The sequence below is a fragment of the Pseudophryne corroboree genome, chromosome 1, assembly GCF_028390025.1.
Source record: "Pseudophryne corroboree isolate aPseCor3 chromosome 1, aPseCor3.hap2, whole genome shotgun sequence".
In the NCBI taxonomy this organism is placed as follows: domain Eukaryota; kingdom Metazoa; phylum Chordata; class Amphibia; order Anura; family Myobatrachidae; genus Pseudophryne; species Pseudophryne corroboree.
In genome coordinates this window covers 378001746-378021667 of record NC_086444.1, presented here as the reverse complement: position 1 = coordinate 378021667, position 19922 = coordinate 378001746, and the positions used below count along the sequence as shown (strand labels likewise).

General features: G+C 46.9%; 1 protein-coding gene across 5 annotated transcripts in view; it reads right to left on the bottom strand.

Annotated features, from left to right (window-relative positions):
* The window catches only part of CIT (citron rho-interacting serine/threonine kinase), a 541532-nt gene that overhangs the window by 453390 nt on the left and 68220 nt on the right, over positions 1–19922 (bottom strand). For all 5 annotated transcript variants that reach the window (XM_063913147.1, XM_063913146.1, XM_063913148.1 and 2 more), the window contains 4 exons: positions 9320–9467; positions 8798–8973; positions 6047–6148; positions 161–303 (listed from right to left, as the gene is read on the bottom strand). In XM_063913147.1, coding sequence (XP_063769217.1) covers positions 161–303; positions 6047–6148; positions 8798–8973; positions 9320–9467 — 569 coding nt within the window. The remainder of the gene's footprint in view (positions 1–160; positions 304–6046; positions 6149–8797; positions 8974–9319; positions 9468–19922) is intronic.

The following is a 19922-nucleotide window of genomic DNA, read 5'->3' as shown; positions in this document are numbered from 1 at the left end:
TCCTCTAGGTCGTAAGAGAAAAACCCATTATCTTATATTTAAGAAAGCTCTAGAGCAGGTCTGCCTACTCAATTATAGGTCCCCAGCACAGGTTAATAAAAAAATTACTACATTTTCAACAGTGCAAGATGGTAAAATTAAATTTACCATTTGAACTTACCGGTGTACATAGCCCAATCGGTGAACACTATGAATTGCCTGTAATATTTCTGCCAGATAAAACTGGGCCATATTTTCATCAAACTGCTCATCATAGCGATTCAGTAAAGACAGCAGGTCGCCTCCAGGCTGGTACTGCATAACCTGTGGAATGTTCTCACAGTTATCACATGATTTGGAGACAAATTTAATACACAAGATATGGTTTCAAAAAAAAAAAGAGATGGAAGGTTATATACATTCCATGTAATGATTGTATTACTTTTACATGGCCAGATCACTGACTGATTTTTAAGTTCAGTTTAATACTATATAACCATCATGGCTAGCTTGGCTTTACTTTCTTAAAATAAGAATTTACTCACCGGTAATTCTATTTCTCATAGTCCGTAGTGGATGCTGGGGACTCCGTAAGGACCATGGGGATTAGCGGCTCCGCAGGAGACTGGGCACAACTATAAAGAAAGCTTTTAGACTACTGGTGTGCACTGGCTCCTCCCACTAAGACCCTCCTCCAGACCTCAGTTAGGATACTGTGCCCGGAAGAGCTGACACAATTAGGAAGGATTTTGAATCCCGAGTAAGACTCATACCAGCCACACCAATCACACCGTATAACTCGTGATACAATACCCAGTTAACAGCATGATAACAACTGAGCCTCTCAACAGATAGCTCAACAATAACCCTTTAGTTAAGCAATAACTATATACAAGTATTGCAGATAATCCGCACTTGGGATGGGCGCCCAGCATCCACTACGGACTATGAGAAATAGAATTACCGGTGAGTAAATTCTTATTTTCTCAGACGTCCTAAGTGGATGCTGGGGACTCCGTAAGGACCATGGGGATTATACCAAAGCTCCCAAACGGGCGGGAGAGTGCGGATGACTCTGCAGCACCGAATGAGAGAACACAAGGTCCTCCTCAGCCAGGGTATCAAATTTGTAGAATTTTGAAAACGTGTTTGCCCCTGACCAAGTTGCAGCTCGGCAAAGTTGAAGAGCCGAGACCCCTCGGGCAGCCGCCCAAGAAGAGCCCACTTTCCTCGTGGAATGGGCTTTCACTTATTTAGGATGCGGCAGTCCAGCCGCAGAATGTGCAAGCTGAATCGTACTACAGATCCAGCGAGCAATAGTCTGCTTAGAAGCAGGTGCACCCAACTTGTTGGGCGCATACAGGATAAAGAGCGAGTCAGTCTTCCTGACTCCAGCTGTCCTGGAAACATAAATTTTTAGGGCCCTGACTACATCCAATAACTTGGAAGCCTCCAAGTCCTTTGTAGCCGCAGGCACCACGATAGGTTGGTTCAGATGAAAAGCTGATACCACTTTGGGGAGAAACTGGGGACGAGTCCTCAATTCTGCCCTATCCATATGGAAAATCAGATAAGGGCTTTTACATGACAAAGCCGCCAATTCTGACACCCGCCTGGCCGAAGCAAAGGCCAACAACATGACCACTTTCCACGTGAGATATTTTAAATCCACGGTTTTCAGTGGCTCAAACCAATGTGACTTTAGGAAATCCAACACCACGTTGAGATCCCAAGGTGCCACTGGAGGCACAAACGGAGGCTGAATATGCAGCACTACCTTAACAAAAGTCTGAACTTCAGGAAGTGAAGCCAATTCTCTCTGGAAGAAAATCGATAGAGCCGAAATCTGGACCTTAATGGAACCCAATTTAAGGCCCATAGTCACCCCCGACTGTAGGAAGTGCAGGAACCGGCCCAGCTGAAATTCTTCCGTTGGGGCCTTCCTGGCCTCACACCACGCAACATATTTTCGCCATATGCGGTGATAATGGTTCGCGGTTACTTCTTTCCTAGCTTCATCATGTCCACCTGTGGTTTTTCCCACCGGTTTACAATCATTTGAAAGACTTCTGGATGAAGTCCCCACTCTCCCGGGTGGAGGTCGTGCCTGCTGAGGAAGTCTGCTTCCCAGTTGTCCACTCCCGGAATGAACACTGCTGACAGTGCTATCACGTGATTTTCCGCCCATCGGAGAATCCTTGTGGCTTCTGCCATCGCCGTCCTGCTTCTCGTGCCGCCCTGTCGATTTACATGGGCGACCGCCGTGATGTTGTCTGACTGGATCAGTACCGGCTGGTTTTGAAGCAGGGGTTTTGCCTGACTTAGGGCATTGTAAATGGCCCTTAGTTCTAGAATATTTATGTGCAGGGAAGTCTCCTGACTTGACCATAGTCCTTGGAAGTTTCTTCCCTGTGTGACTGCTCCCCAGCCTCGAAGGCTGGCATCCGTGGTCACCAGGACCCAGTCCTGTATGCCGAATCTGCGGCCCTCTTGAAGATGAGCACTCTGCAGCCACCACAGCAGAGACACCCTTGTCCTTGGAGACAGGGTTATCAGACGATGCATCTAAAGATGCGATCCGGACCACTTGTCCAACAGGTCCCACTGAAAGGTTCTTGCATGAAACCTGCCGAATGGAATCGCTTCGTAGGAAGCTACCATTTTTCCCAGGATCCGCGTGCAGTGATGCACCGACACCTGTTTTGGTTATAGGAGGCCTCTGACTAGAGATGACAGCTCCTTGGCCTTCTCCTCCGGGAGAAACACTTTTCTCTGTTCTGTGTCCAGAACCATCCCTAGGAACAGCAGGCGTGTCGTAGGGACCAGCTGTGACTTTGGAATGTTTAGAATCCAGCCGTGCTGTTGCAGCACTTCCCGAGATAGTGCTACCCCTACCAATAACTGTTCTCTGGACCTCGCCTTTATCAGGAGATCGTCCAAGTACGGGATAATTAAAACTCCCTTCCTTCGAAGGAGTATCATCATTTCCGCCATTACCTTGGTAAAGACCCTCGGAGCCGTGGAGAGACCGAACGGCAACATCTGGAATTGGTAATGACAATCTTGTACCACAAACCTGAGGTACTCCTGGTGAGGATGGTAAATGGGGACATGTAGGTAAGCATACTTGATGTCCAGCGATACCATGTAATCTCCCTCGTCCAGGCTCGCAATAACCGCCCTGAGCGATTCTATCTTGAACTTGAATTTTTTGATATATGTGTTCAAGGATTTCAAATTTAAAATGGGTCTCACCGAACCGTCCGGTTACGGTACCACAAACATTGTGGAATAGTAACCCCTTCCTTGTTGAAGTAGGGGCACCTTTACTATCACTTGTTGTGAATACAGCTTTTGAATCGTCTCGAATTCCAGTTTGTACCCCTGAGATACTATTTGAAGGATCCAGGGATCCACCCGTGAGCGAGCCCACTGCTTGCTGAAATGCTTGAGACGGGCCCCCACCGTACCTGGCTCTGCCTGTGGAGCCCCAGTGTCATGCTGTGGACTTTGAGGAAGCGGGGGAGGACTTTTGCTCCTGGGAACTGGCTGGATACTGTAGCTTTTTCCCTCTACCTCTGCCTCTGGGCAGAAAAGACGCGCCTTTAACCCGCTTGCCCCTATTGGGCCGAAAGGACTGTACCTGATAATACGGTGCTTTCTTTGGTTGTGAGGGAACATGGGGCAAAAATGTAGACTTCCCAGCTGTTGCTGTGGAAACGAGGTCCGAGAGACCATCCCCGAACAATTCCTCACCCTTATAAGGCAGAACTTCCATGTGTCGTTTGGAATCTGCATCACCTGTCCACTGCAAGTCCATAACCCTCTCCTGGCAGAAATGGACATTGCACTAATTTTGGATGCCAGCCGGCAAATATCCCTCTGTGCATCCCTCATGTATAAAAGTGCGTCTTTTATATGCTCTACGTTCAGCAAAATAGTGTCCCTGTCTAGGGTATCTATATTTTCTGACAGGGAATCTGACCACGCAGCAGCAGCGCTGCACATCCAGGCTGAAGCAATAGCCGGTCTCAGTATCACACCTGTGTGTGTATATATAGATTTCAGGATAGCCTCCTGCTTTCTATCAGCAGATTCCTTCAGGGCGGCCGTATCCGGAGACGGTAGTGCCACCTTCTTCGACAAGCGTGTGAGCGCTTTATCCACCCTAGGGGATGTTTCCCAGCGTGACCTATCCTCTGGCGGGAAAGGGTACGCCATTAGTAACCTCTTAGAAATTACCATCTTTTTATCAGGGGAAGCCCACGCTTCTTCACACACTTCATTTAACTCTTCAGATAGAGGAAAAGCTACTGGTAGTTTTTTCTCTCCAAACATTATACCCTTTTTTGTGGTACCGGGGGTAACATCAGAAATGTGCAACACATTTTTCATTGCCTCAATCATGTAACGTGTGGCCCTACTGGAAGTTACATTAGTCTCATCGTCGTCGACACTGGAGTCAGTATCCGTGTCGACATCTGTGTCAACCATCTGAGGTAGCGGGCGTTTCAGAGCCCCTGATGGTTTTTGAGACGCCTGGGCAGGCACAGGCTGAGAAGCCGGCTGTCCCACATTAGGTATGTCGTCAAACCTTTTATGTAAGGAGTCGACACTATCACGTAATTCCTTCCATAGCACCATCCACTCAGGTGTCGACCCCGCAGGGGGTGACATCACATTTACAGGCATCTGCTCCGCCTCCACATAAGCCTCCTCATCAAACATGTCGACACAGCCGTACCGACACACCGCAAACACACAGGGAATGCTCTGACAGAGGACAGGACCCCACAAAGCCCTTTGGGGAGACAGAGAGAGAGTATGCCAGCACACACCAGAGCGCTATATAACACTGGGATCCCACTATCAATGAGTGTTTTCCCTATAGCTGCTTTTTTATATATATTACATATATATATATCTATACTGCGCCTAAATTTAGTGCCCCCCCTCTTTTTTTTACCCTTCTGTAGTATTCTCAGACTGCAGGGGAGAGCCAGGGAGCTTCCTTCCAGCGGAACTGTGAGGGAAAAATGGCGCCAGTGTGCTGAGGGAGAAGCCCCGCCCCCTTTTCGGCGGACTTTCTCCCGCTTTTTCTGTGATACTGGCAGGGGTAATTTTACATCTATATAGCCTCTGGGACTATATATGATGTATATTTTGCCAGCCAAGGTGTTATCTATTGCCCTCAGGGCGCCCCCCCCCCAGCGCCCTGCACCCATCAGTGACCGAAGTATGAGGTGTACATGAGGAGCAATGGCGCACAGCTACAGTGCTGTGCGCTACCTTGGTGAAGACTGAAGTCTTATGCCGCCGATTTTCCGGACCTTCTTCGTGCTTCTGGCTCTGTAAGGGGGACGGCAGCGCGGCTCCGGGAACGAACACCAAGGTCGGGTCCTGCGGTCAATCCCTCTGGAGCTAATGGTGTCCAGTAGCCTAAGAAGCCCAAACTACCACCTGTTAGGTAGGTTCGCTTCTTCTCCCCTTAGTCCCTCGCTGCAGTGAGTCTGTTGCCAGCAGATCTCACTGAAAATAAAAAACCTAAATATACTTTCTTTCTAGGTGCTCAGGAGAGCCCCTAGTGTGCATCCAGCTCGGCCGGGCACAAGAATCTAACTGAGGTCTGGAGGAGGGTCTTAGTGGGAGGAGCCAGTGCACACCAGTAGTCTAAAAGCTTTCTTTATAGTTGTGCCCAGTCTCCTGCGGAGCCGCTAATCCCCATGGTCCTTACGGAGTCCCCAGCATCCACTTAGGACGTTAGAGAAATAATATTCATTCTCTGGATAAAACATTTCCACATAAATATATAGTAACAGATTTTCACTTGTGTAACGTTATGCAAGAAATCCATATAACGTAAATGATATTAGGGTCCCTCTCACACTAGTACATATAGGCCAACATTACACACCAGGCAATGTCAGGACCAAACATAGCAGATATTAATGTACAATTCAACAATAAGCAAATATTATATATAATAATCCTAGCTATGGCCTTGGACAGCACATGCTATTTCTATTACGGTCCCTGCCACTCTCTTTGTACTTGAAATACTACTTACCAGATAGAGATGTTCTCTGTCCTGGAAGGCATACTGTAGCGTGGGTATCCAAGGACTGTTATGACTACTTAATATACTGCGCTCTTCTTCAAAAAAAGAAACCTAAATAGTAGACAGTAGATTACTGTTGTGTTTGGAAGGGATTTCAATGTTATTTAGTGTTCACTCTAGGCTGTTTTAGCAGGGCGCCGCGCCCTGCCCGTTTTTTAGCAGGCAAAACCTACCCTGCCCCTTTTGCGGCGCCCTGCTAGAACAGCCGCCCGCTTCCTGCCCTCCCGGCGTGTATAGATGCCGTGCGCATGCGCGCGGCATCCATTCACGCATTGGGAGAGAGCTGGGGGAAGCCCAGCACCGACGGAGGTGCTGGGCACTCCCCCAACAGTGACGTCGCCGGCCACAGACGCTCTCTATAGTAGCGTCTGTGGGCCGCACCGCCCCCTAAAATGACGTATGCCTGGCCACGCCCCCTAATTTACGTGGCCGCGCAAATGTGCCCCCTGTGTCCGGCGCCCTGCCCCTTTTCACTCCTAGAGTGAACACTATTATTTCTACAACACAATAATTTTGTGCAATCTCCAGCCTAGATTTCACTGTTTAGCATTCAGACCTTTAGGACTTCAAGGAAATCACACCGGTTAATAGAACCTGTATGGCTGAGTAAAAGCAATAAACACATACACAAGACAGCTAGTGCTCTCTGAAAGTGATCAAAGTAGTACACTAATGCAGCTGCAAGGGCGATTTTCTCCGCAATTCAACTACAGATATCAGCAAGTGAAGCTGCCTCCCAGAAATGAAAAGAGACGGCTACCGGTGCTACTGCTACTCATCCGCAATTGCGTACACATACGCAGCCTATACGCAAGAACAAGGAACATCAGGCTGAAGGGTAAACCTATAGTTATGTAGAGTGGACTCGGCAGTAGTCACAGAGGCGCCATGTTTTTGTATGTTAGAACTCACAGCTGACGTCGGATACATGCCCTGAAAACGGCCATGACACGCCTACGTTTTTACAACCACTCCCCGCTAACACCAAGTTAACACCCCCCAAATGGTCACTTCCTGTCAATCACTTTGTGATGGATTCCTTATTGCATGTGGGTTCGCAGTAGCACCTTGACGCATGCACAATGCGAACGCAGCACACGCCGAGTCTGCTGATAATCACTCAGTTCTGTGGAACATTGGCTTTGCGTACTTCTCTGAATCAGGCCCACAGTTTCCACACATATATTACATAGCACTGGTGGATTATACACAATAATAAATATTATGGGGAAGAATTCAATTGTTTTTCACGGGAGCTATTTAATGGTTTGTGCTGCTGGGTGAAAGTGCCACTGGCACCCGATTTTATCGTAGATATCAAGCTCTAATTCACCGGGATTAAAGCAACTAAAATTGTGCAAACTACTGAGTGCACTTCTGTTTGAGCATGCAAACGGCAGTTAAGGCGCCGGAAAGCCGGATTTTAGACAGATTTCTATTTGCACGTCAGTAGGCAAGCAGAAATCTGCAATAACTAGTGGCCGCTTGTGGCACTCTCGCCCAGCTGCACAATTAAAAAGCTCACGTCACTTTAAATGGGAGCTGCGGCTAAAAAAAAAAAAAAAAAAAAAACACGGAATCCCCCTAAGTGGGGCCTTTAGTACTTCATCAGTCAGAGATGCAGTTAAACTAAAAATGTGAAAAAGAGTTTTTAACACTATTATACATGCTATAATTTGAGATTGTATTGCTAAAGATCTATTTGCTGTTCAATTGTGCCATGCATCCCTACTTTAAACTTAATAAGGTGAGTCACAGCAGCTTCTTTTTTTTTTGTTATCCGCCTTCAGCTCATGCTTATCCATATATACACAGTTTTCAGAAGGGTGGCGAGAACTACCTGGAACCAATTAGATTAGAATGTTCACAGCAGCAATTTATTTCAGGAGACGAATGCGCTGATCTTGTGGAAGGCTGAGACTTCTCCACTCATGCAATTATCTCAGTGAGGACATAGTGACTTGCCCAGTCTTATACAGTATGAGGAGGAAAATAAAAGCAATCAAAAAGGATCAGACTGGGAGAGCGTGGAAGGTGCAGGGTCCCCAATGTGAAGCTCCTATACAAATGCTAGAGGTTACTATAAAAACACACCTTATTGTGAACAAAGTTCATGCAATTCATTACATCAAATATTAAAATGTCCCTCCTTGTAATCTGGTAATTAAAATCATGCAGTCTACGGGATAAGATGTTTCGTCTGTGATTAATTGCATGCAACGGCAAATCAAAGCCCCCGCATCATTGTCTACACATCAAACTGTCCTGTCAAATCCTCATGTAACTGCTGCATCTCTTTCTGACTATCGCGATGCCACAAGTATACACTATCCCATGGTGAGCAGCGGTTACAACTATTCAGACAGTAAGAAACCAGGCCTAAGGCAGGGGACAAAATCACGAGTATGGCCCTATACTAAGTGTACTGCATATTAACATGTGCTTGATGCCCTTTCAATGTTGCATTATTTGAGATACTTTAACTTCTATGGAGTATTAAGAGCAAGCCTAGAACTAGGACAACTGCAGCATAATATTTCCTGTAACAGAGAACAAGTACTGGCCTCAGCTTGTACTTTTCCACTACAACATATGCAATGGGTGACCATATATTTTATGAAATTATGACAGACAAGGGTAAACTTGGGACACCAGTTAATTGCAGATAGCCCCCTTAAACCAAATGAATTCCTTAGGTACCTGCTGCTGTGCTAGAAGTGCTTTCTTCTTCATCACTTTCATGGCAAAGATGTCACCAGTAAGCTTCTCTTTAACAACATGAACATCTGCAAAGTGACCTCGTCCAACAACATTCTTCACTTCAAAGTCCTTCAGACTGGGCTGCAGCTCGCGTAACTCGGCAAAAGTGTCAGAATCTAGATAGAAATATATTGTACAGGCCCATGAAGCTCTTTATTGTACAAATCAGAAGATTATTATAGGTTATTACTGTGTGCACATTCCTGTTAATTCTGTGATATGGCAATGTATTGCTAAGTCTTCCCCATTTCTATAATGTAATGAGGCCCTAAAAAGTTCCAAAAATAACATTTGTGAAATACAATATAGGTCTTATATATCAATAGGTTGTACTGACGGGAAGCGGTTAGGATACCTGACTACACAAAGACTAAATCAAATTGCAAATGAATAAAGAGAAAACTTTCAAAACAAAAACAAATAAGAAACACCTCATTTGACATCTAGCTGAATGAAACTTACATTTTTTTACAAAGTTAGAGACATGTTTAATCTTCATTAAAGCAGGGTTGTTGCATTCTTCAAACAGAACAAACAGGGAATCTAGAAGTCCTTCCCTGCTTAGTGGCAACAGTTGCTGTTGAAAATTAAGTTGGCATGATGCTTTCCCCTGGGAATGAGATATATCTAGGTAAGAACATGTGAAAAGTAAGTGCTTTCACCCTAAAACATACATAGCATATTACTCTGTCGCACTGTGCACTTACAAGCAGTATCAGCTTCCAGTTACAAACTTGGTGCCTAATTCAGACCTGATCGCAGCAGCAAAATGTATCTCTAATGGGCAAAACTATGTGCAGTGTAGTGTTCCTTCTAGGCTGTTTCAGCAGGGTGCTGCACCCTGCCCATTTTTGAAATGTGAAAAAGCACCCTGCCCTTTTTCAGTGCACCCTGCAGGATCATAAATTGCCCCCTTGTATACAGAATGCAACAGTCAGAGTGCATGTTACAATGTTGTCGTCTACTCCTTGCCCACCTCTGAAATTGGAACACAATTTCTATCCTTCGCCAACTGGATGGCAGAGGAGGCATTGTAAATAACAGCACTCTGATAAAGAGGGAAAGAACAGGGTAAGCAGTGAGCATGTACTGCTTAGAGTATTTCCTTAGTAGAACAGACTTACTTTTTTCCTATATATTTTAACCCATTGTTTAACTTTTCTGTTTTATAACACATACGGATTATAACTACTTCAGCACTGGAAAAGACATTTATAATTATCTACTTATGTATATGCTACAGCCGATCTTTCAAGAAGACTGGACATGTACAGTATGTTTCTCAGTACAGATGTTAGGTGTCTTATATGTATGCATGGGTATATGATTTACTAAGGGCAAAATGTATGTACAAAAACTATAAACATATGCGCTATGCTTTGTGCGCAAAGCGTCACATCAAAAATGTGCCCTTCAAAATAAAAATGTGCCCTCTTCAATGCTCAGCACCCTGCCCTAAAAAAATCCTAGAATTAACACTAGCAGGGCAGGGCAGGGCAGGGCAGTGCAAGGGGGGGGGGGGGGGCAGATATAACATGTGCAGAGACAGTTAGATTTGGATGGGGTGTGTTCAATATGATATCTAAATTGCAGTGTAAAAAAATAAGATTTTACTCACCGGTAAATCTATTTCTCGTAGTCCGTAGTGGATGCTGGGAACTCCGTAAGGACCATGGGGAATAGTGGCTCCGCAGGAGACTGGGCACAACTAAAGAAAGCTTTAGGACTACCTGGTGTGCACTGGCTCCTCCCTCTATGACCCTCCTCCAGACCTCAGTTAGGATACTGTGCCCGGAAGAGCTGACACAATAAGGAAAGGATTTTGAATCCCGGGTAAGACTCATACCAGCCACACCAATCACACCGTATAACTCGTGATACTATACCCAGTTAACAGTATGAAATATAACTGAGCCTCTCAACAGATGGCTCAACAATAACCCTTTAGTTAAACAATAACTATATACAAGTATTGCAGACAATCCGCACTTGGGACGGGCGCCCAGCATCCACTACGGACTACGAGAAATAGATTTACCGGTGAGTAAAATCTTATTTTCTCTGACGTCCTAGTGGATGCTGGGAACTCCGTAAGGACCATGGGGATTATACCAAAGCTCCCAAACGGGCGGGAGAGTGCGGATGACTCTGCAGCACCGAATGAGCGAACTCTAGGTCCTCCTCAGCCAGGGTATCAAACTTGTAGAATTTAGCAAATGTGTTTGACCCCGACCAAGTAGCTGCTCGGCAAAGTTGTAAAGCCGAGACCCCTCGGGCAGTCGCCCAAGAAGAGCCCACCTTCCTCGTGGAATGGGCTTTTACAGATTTAGGATGCGGCAGTCCAGCCGCAGAATGTGTAAGTTGAATCGTGCTACAGATCCAGCGAGCAATAGTCTGCTTTGAAGCAGGCGCACCCAACTTGTTGGGCGCATGCAGGATAAATAGCGAGTCAGTCTTTCTGACTCCAGCTGTCCTGGAAACATAGATTTTTAGGGCCCCTGACTACGTCCAGCAACTTGGAATACTCCAAGTCACGAGTAGCCGCAGGCAACACAATAGGCTGGTTCAAATGAAACGCTGAAACCACCTTTGGGAGAAATTGTGGACGAGTCCTCAATTCCGCCCTATCCATATGGAAAATCAGATAAGGGCTTTTACAAGACAAAGCCGCCAATTCTGACACACGCCTGGCCGAAGCCAAGGCCAACAGCATGACCACTTTCCACGTGAGATATTTTAGTTCCACGGTTATAAGTGGTTCAAACCAATGCGACTTTAGGAAATCCAACACCACGTTGAGATCCCAAGGTGCCACTGGGGGCACAAAAGGGGGCTGAATATGCAGCACTCCCTTAACAAATGTCTGAACTTCAGGTAGTGAAGCCAGTTCTTTTTGGAAGAAAATCGATAGAGCCGAAATCTGGACCTTAATGGAACCCAATTTTAGGCCCATAGTCACCCCTGACTGTAGGAAGTGAAAAATCGACCTAGCTGAATTCCTCCGTTGGGGCCTTCCTGGCCTCACACCAAGCAACATATTTCCGCCATATGCGGTGATAATGGTTTGCGGTCACTTCTTTCCTAGCTTTAATTAGCGTAGGGATAACTTCCTCCGGAATGCCCTTATCCTTCAGGATCCGGTGTTCAACCGCCATGCCGTCAAACGCAGCCGCGGTAAGTCTTTGAACAGACAGGGCCCCTGCTGCAGCAGGTCCTGTCTGAGCGGCAGAGGCCATGGGTCCTCTGAGATCATTTCTTGAAGTTCTGGGTACCAAGATCTTCTTGGCCAATCCGGAACCACGAGTATAGTTCTTACTCCTCTCCTTCTTATTATTCTCAGTACCTTGGGTATGAGAGGCAGAGGAATGAACACATACACCGACTGGTACATCCACGGTGTTACCAGAGCGTCCACAGCTATCGCCTGAGGGTCCCTTGACCTGGCGCAATAACATTTTAGCTTTTTGTTGAGGCGGGACGCCATCATGTCCACCTGTGGCCCTTCCCAATGGTGTACAATCATTTGGAAGACTTCTGGATGAAGTCCCCACTCTCCCGGGTGGAGGTCGTGTCTGCTGAGAAAGTCTGCTTCCCAGTTGTCCACTCCGGGAATGAACACTGCTGACAGTGCTAACACATGATTTTCCGCCCATCGGAGAATCCTTGTGCCATTGCCATCCTGCTTCTTGTGCCGCCCTGTCGGTTTACATGGGCGACCGCCGTGACGTTGTCTGACTAGATTAGCACCGGCTGGTTTTGAAGCAGGGGTCTCGCCTGACTTAGGGTATTGCAAATGGCCCTTAGTTCCAGAATATTTATGTGTAGGGAAGTCTCCTGACTTGACCATTGTCCTTGGAAGTTTCTTCCCTGTGTGACTGCCCCCCAACCTCGAAGGCTGGCATCCGAGGTCACCAGGACCCAGTCCTGTATGCCGAATCTGCGGCCATCTGGAAGATGAGCACTCTGCAGCCATCACAACAGCGACACCCTGGCCCTTGGAGACAGGGTTATCAGCCGATGCATCTGAAGATGCGATCCGGACCACCTGTCCAACAGATCCCACTGAAAGATCCTTGCATGGAACCCTCCGAATGGAATTGCTTCGTAAGAAGCCACCATCTTTCCCAGGACTCGCGTGCAATGGTGCACGACACCTGTTTTGGTTTTAGGAGGTCTCTGACTAGAGATGACAACTCCTTGAAAAAACGGTACAAAACTGCTGAATAGCGCCTCAGATCATGAATATAATTTATATATTTGTACAATTGTTCTGTCACCTGCGCTGCCGTGAAACACTGTGTGTGTGTTTATAATAAATGGATAATAATAAGAAGAAACGGCTGCGCAAAAGTGGAACAACCACCAATGGCTAATGGGGAATAATTCATGATAAGAGCTGACGTAGAAAAAGAAAAGATTTATTATGTTAATAACATTAATTAAGACATTCGGAGTCTGCATATAAAATGCAATAAAAAACACATGAAAATAAAATTAAATATGTCAACACCTAGATCATAAGATGTATGAGCTGTAAATTCTCAATCTGCTTATTGAGAATGGGAACCACAGAGTCCAGAGTTGATGTGATTGGAATGTCCACAGTTCCAGATAAACAGCCGATCAGTGTGTGGCTGATGATAGATGTCTTGAGAGATTTTCACAGGCAGGTGGGCAAATGAATAATTAAATTGTGATTACCTTCTCCTAGGGCTGGTCCGTACCGAGCATCCTCGGTATTGCGGTCCTGCAATGCCCAGTGTCCGTCTGCGCGGCGAGGAGAGGACTGTGCGGTAACCAGGCAACCAGCGGTAAAGAATGTAGTTTCAGCCGCGTTCTAAGAGAAGATGTCAGCAGCCCTGCACAGGGCCGATGCGTGGGGTTGAAGTACCGGATGGCTTACGGGCAATTCACTGCCTGATATATGGTGGTCTCTCCAATATAATGAAAGGAGTAGCTGACGGCCGTATAATGAGCCGGGATGTGCAGCCGGTGTGGAGCCGGGATATCTGTGGTTCAATGAGCAGTTTGAGCCAAGATGTAGGGCCGGTGTAGAACTAGGTTTTCTGTGGCTCAGTGTGTGGCTTGCTACCTAATAGGTAGAATGATCCAGGTGTGCAGAGAGGCGGGGTCCTGACGCGTTTCGTCACAGATCATGTGACTTTGTCAAAGGTACGCGGCTGAAACTACATTCTTTACCCCTGGTTACCGCACAGTCATCTCCTCGCCGCGCAGACGGACACTGGGCATTGCAGGACCGCAATACCGAGGACGCTCGGTACGGACCAGCCCTAGGAGAAGGTAATCACAATTTAATTATTCATTTGCCCACCTGCCTGTGAAAATCTCTCAAGACATCTATCATCAGCCACACACTGATCGGCTGTTTATCTGGAACTGTGGACATTCCAATCACATCAATTCTGGACTCTGTGGTTCCCATTCTCAATAAGCAGATTGAGAATTTACAGCTCATACATCTTATGATCTAGGTGTTGACATATTAAATTTTATTTTCATGTGTTTTTTATTGCATTTTATATGTAGACTCCGAATGTCTTAATTAATGTTATTAACATAATAAATCTATGACAACTCCTTGGCCTTCTCCTTCGGGAGAAACACTTTTTTCTGTTCTGTGTCGAGAACCATCCCCAGGAACAGTAGACGCGTTGTAGGAACCAGCTGCGACTTCGGAATGTTCAGGATCCAGCCGTGCTGTTGTAGCACTGCCCCAGCTAGTGCTACTCCGATCAACAACTGTTCCCTGGACCTCGCCTTTATAAGGATATCGTCCAAGTACGGGATAATTATAACTCCCTTCCTTCGAAGGAGTATCATCATCTCTGCCATTACCTTGGTAAATACCCTCGGTGCCGTGGACATACCAAACGGCAACGTCTGGAATTGGTAATGACAGTCCTGTACCACAAATCTGAGGTACTCCTGGTGAGGGGGGTAAATGGGGACATGCAGGTAAGCATCCTTGATGTCCAGTGATACCATGTAATCCCCTTCGTCCAGGCTTGCAATAATTGTCCTGAGCGATTCCATTTTGAACTTGAACCTTCGTATATAAGTGTTCAAGGATTTCAAATTTAAAATGGGTCTCACCGAACCGTCCGGTTTCGGTACCACAAACATTGTGGAATAGTAACCCCGTCCCTGTTGAAGAAGGGGTACCTTGACTATCACCTGCTGCGAATACAGCTTGTGAATCGCCTCCAGCACTGCCTCCCTGTCTGAGGGAGCTGTCGGCAAGGCAGATTTGAGGAAACGGCGAGGGGGAGACGTCTCGAATACCAGCTTGTACCCCTGAGATACTACCTGTAGAATCCAGGGATCCACCCGTGAGCGAGCCCACTGGTCGCTGAAATTCTTGAGACGGGTCCCCACCGTACCTGGCTCCGCCTGTGGAGCCCCAGCGTCATGCGGTGGACTTAAAGAGGAAGTGGGGGAGGACTTTTGTTCCTGGGAACTGGCTGTATGCTGCAGCTTTTTCCCTCTACCTCTGCCTCTGGGCAGAAAGGACGCGCCTTTAACCCGCTTGCCTTTCTGGGGCCGAAAGGACTGTACCTGATAATACGGTGCTTTCTTTGGCTGTGAGGGAACATGGGGCAAAATGTTGATTTCCCAGCTGTAGCTGTGGAAACGAGGTCAGAGAGACCATCCCCAAACAACCCCACATCCATGTAAGGCAAAACTTCCAAGTGCCTTTTAGAATCAGCATCACCTGTCCACTGCCGAGTTCCTGGCAGAAATGGACATTGCGTTTATTTTAGATGCCAGTCGGCAATTATCCCTCTGTGCATCTCTCATGTATAAGACTGCGTCTTTAATATGCTCTATGGTTAGCAATACAGGTTGAGTATCCCTTATCCAAAACGCTTGGGACCAGAGGTATTTTGGATATCGGATTTTTCCGTATTTTGGAATAATTGCATACCATAATGAGATATCATGGTGATGGGAATCAAGTCTAAGCACAGAATGCATTTATGTTTCATATACACCTTATACACACAGCTTGAAGGTAATTTTAGCAAATATTTTTAATAACTTTGTGCACTAAAAAAAGTGTGTGTACATTCACACAATTCATTTATGTTTCACATACACCTTATACACACAGCCTGAAGGTCATTTAATACAATATTTTTAATAACTTTGTGTATTAAACAAAGTTTGAGTACACTGAGCCACAGAAAACAAAGATTTCACTATCTCACTCTCACTCAAAAGAGTCCGTATTTCGGAATATTCCGTATTTCGGAATATTTGGATATGGGATACTCAACCTGTATAGTGTCCCTGTCTTAAGGTACAGAGAATCTGACCACGCAGCTGCAGCATTGCACATTCATGCTGAAGCAATAGCTGGTCTCAGTATAATGCCTGAGTGTGTATATACAGACTTCAGGATAGCCTCCTGCATTCTATCTGCAGGCTCTAGGGCGGCCGTGTCCTGAGACGGTAGTGCCACCTTCTTTGACAGACGTGTGAGCGCTTTATCCACCCTAGGGGATGTCTCCCAACGAGACCTATCCTCTGGCGGGAAAGGGTACGCCATTAGTAACCTTTTAGAAATTACCAGTTTCTTATCGGGGGAAACTCATGCTTCTTCACACATTTAGTTCATCAGATGGGGGAAAAACCACTGGAAGCTTTTTTATCCCCAAACATAATACCCTTTTTTGTGGTACCTGGGGTAATATCAGAAATGTGCAACACATTTTTTATTGCCGGAATCATGTAACGGGTGGCTCTATTGGAATGTACAGTAGTCTCATCGTCGTCGACACTGGAGTCAGTATCCGTGTCGACATCTGTGTCTGCCATCTGAGGTAGTGGGCGTTTTAGGGCCCCTGATGGCTTTTGAGACGCCTGGGCAGGCACGGGCTGAGAAGCCGGCTATCCCACATCTGCCATGTCGTCAAACCTTTTATGTAAGGAGTTGACACTGTCACGTAATTCCTTCCACATGTCCATCCACTCAGGTGTCACATTTATCGGCATCTGCTCCGCCTCCACATAAGCCTCCTCATCAAACATGTCGACACAGCCGTACAGACACACCGCACACACACAGGGAATGCTCTGACTGAGGACAGGACCCCACAAAGTCCTTTGGGGAGACAGAGAGAGAGTATGCCAGCACACACCAGAGCGCTATATAATGCAGGGATTCACACTACCCACAGTGATTTTTCCCTTATAGCTGCTATAATACACAGATTTGCGCCTAAATTTAGTGCCCCCCCCTCTCTTTTGAACCCTTTGAGCCTGAAAACTACAGGGGAGAGCCTGGGGAGCTGTCTTCCAGCTGCACTGTGAAGAGAAAATGGCGCCAGTGTGCTGAGGGAGATAGCCCCGCCCCTTTTTTGGCGGACTTATCCCGCTCTTATAATCAATGTGGCAGGGGTATTTTACACATATATAGCTTATTAGGCTATATTATGTGTGATTTGCCACTCTTAAGGTACTCTAATTGCTGCCCAGGGCCCCCCCCCCCCCAGCGCCCTGCACCCATCAGTGACCGGAGTATGTGGTGTGCACAGGGAGCAATGGCGCACAGCTGCAGTGCTGTGCGCTACCTTAATGAAGACCGGAGTCTTCTGCCGCCGATTTCCTGGACGTTCTTCTTGCTTCTGGCTCTGCAAGGGGGACGGCGGCGCGGCTCCGGGACCGGACGACCGAGGCTGGGCCTGTGTTCGATCCCTCTGGAGCTAATGGTGTCCAGTAGCCTAAGAAGCCCAAGCTAGCTGCAAGCAGGTAGGTCCGCTTCTCTCCCCTAAGTCCCTCGTAGCAGTGAGTCTGTTGCCAGCAGATCTCACTGAAAATAAAAAACCTAAAATATACTTTCTTTTCTAGGAGCTCAGGAGAGCCCCTAGTGTGCATCCAGCTCGGCCGGGCACAAAATTCTAACTGAGGTCTGGAGGAGGGTCATAGAGGGAGGAGCCAGTGCACACCAGGTAGTCCTAAAGCTTTCTTTAGTTGTGCCCAGTCTCCTGCGGAGCCGCTATTCCCCATGGTCCTTACGGAGTTCCCAGCATCCACTAGGACGTCAGAGAAATAAGATTTTAAACCTACCGGTAAATCTTTTTCTCCTAGTCCGTAGAGGATGCTGGGGACTCCGTAAGGACCATGGGGTATAGACGGGCTCCGCAGGAGACATGGGCACTATAAAGAACTTTAGATGGGTGTGCACTGGCTCCTCCCTCTATGCCCCTCCTCCAGACCTCAGTTAGAGAAACTGTGCCCAGAGGAGACGGACAGTATGAGGAAAGGATTTTTGTTAATCTAAGGGCAAGATTCATACCAGCCCACACCATCCACACCGTATAACCTGGAATATACGCAACCAGTTAACAGTATGAACAAAACAGCATCAGCCAAAGATTGATCTTAACTGCAACATAACCCTTATGTAAGCAATAACTATATACAAGTCTTGCAGAAATATGTCCGCACTGGGACAGGCGCCCAGCATCCTCTACGGACTAGGAGAAAAAGATTTACTGGTAGGTTTAAAATCTTATTTTCTCTTACGTCCTAGAGGATGCTGGGGACTCCGTAAGGACCATGGGGATTATACCAAAGCTCCAGACCGGGCGGGAGAGTGCGGATGACTCTGCAGCACCGATCGAGCAAACATGAGGTCCTCCTCAGCCAAGGTATCAAACTTGTAGAATTTAGCAAAAGTGTTTGAACCCGACCAAGTCGCCGCTCGGCAAAGCTGTAATGCCGAGACGCCTCGGGCAGACGCCCAAGAAGAGCCCACCTTCCTAGTGGAATGGGCCTTTACCGAATTTGGTAACGGCAATCCAGCCGTAGAATGAGCCTGCTGAATCGAGTTACATATCCAGCGAGCAATAGTCTGCTTAGAAGCAGGAGCGCCAACCTTGTTGGCTGCATACAGGACAAACAGCGCCTCTGTTTTCCTAACCCGAGCCGTCCTGGCTACGTAAATTTTTAAGGCCCTGACTACATCCAGGGACTTGGAATCCTCCAAGTCACTCGTAGCCACCGGCACCACAATAGGTTGGTTCATATGAAACGATTAAACCACCTTAGGCAAAAATTGAGGACGAGTCCTCAACTCTGCTCTATCCACATGGAAAATCAAATAGGGGCTTTTGGGAGACAAAGCCGCCAATTCAGACACCCGCCTTGCAGATGCCAAGGCCAACAACATGACCACCTTCCAAGTGAGAAATTTTAATTCCACTGTTTGAAGGGGCTCAAACCAGTGAGATTTTAGGAACTGTAACACCACGTTAAGGTCCCATGGTGCCACTGGAGGTACAAAAGGACGTTGTATGTGCAGCACTCCCTTTACAAAAGTCTGGACTTCTGGGAGAGAAGCCAATTCCTTCTGAAAGAAAATTGATAGGGCCGAAATCTGTACCTTAATGGAGCCTAATTTAAGGCCCATATCCATACCTGTCTGCAGAAAGTGGAGAAAACAGCCCAGATGGAAATCTTCCGTAGGAGCATTCTTAGATTCACACCAAGATACATACTTTCTCCAGATACGGTGATAATGTTTCGCCGTCACCTCCTTCCTAGCATTTATCATGCTCCTTCCTAGCATTTATCAGCTAGGATTCGGTGTTCAACCGCCATGCCGTCAAATGTAACCGCGGTACGTCCTGGAACACGCAGGGCCCCTGTTGCAACAGGTCCTCTCTGAGAGGAAGAGGCCATGGATCTTCTGTGAGCATTTCCTGAAGATCTGAATACCAGGCCCTTCGAGGCCAATCTGGAACAATGAGTATTGTCTGCACTCTTTTTCGTCTTATGATTCTCATTATCTTTGAGATGAGTGGAAGAGGATGGAACACATAGACCGACTGAAACACCCACGGTGTCACCAGGGCGTCCATTGCTACTGCCTGAGGGTCCCTTGACCTGGCACAATACCTCCGAAGCTTCTTGTTGAGGCGTGACGCCATCATGTCTATTTGAGGAAGTCCCCAACGACGTGTTATCTCTGCAAAAACTTCTTGATGAAGTCCCCACACTCCTGGATGGAGATCGTGTCTGCTGAGGAAGTCTGCTTCCC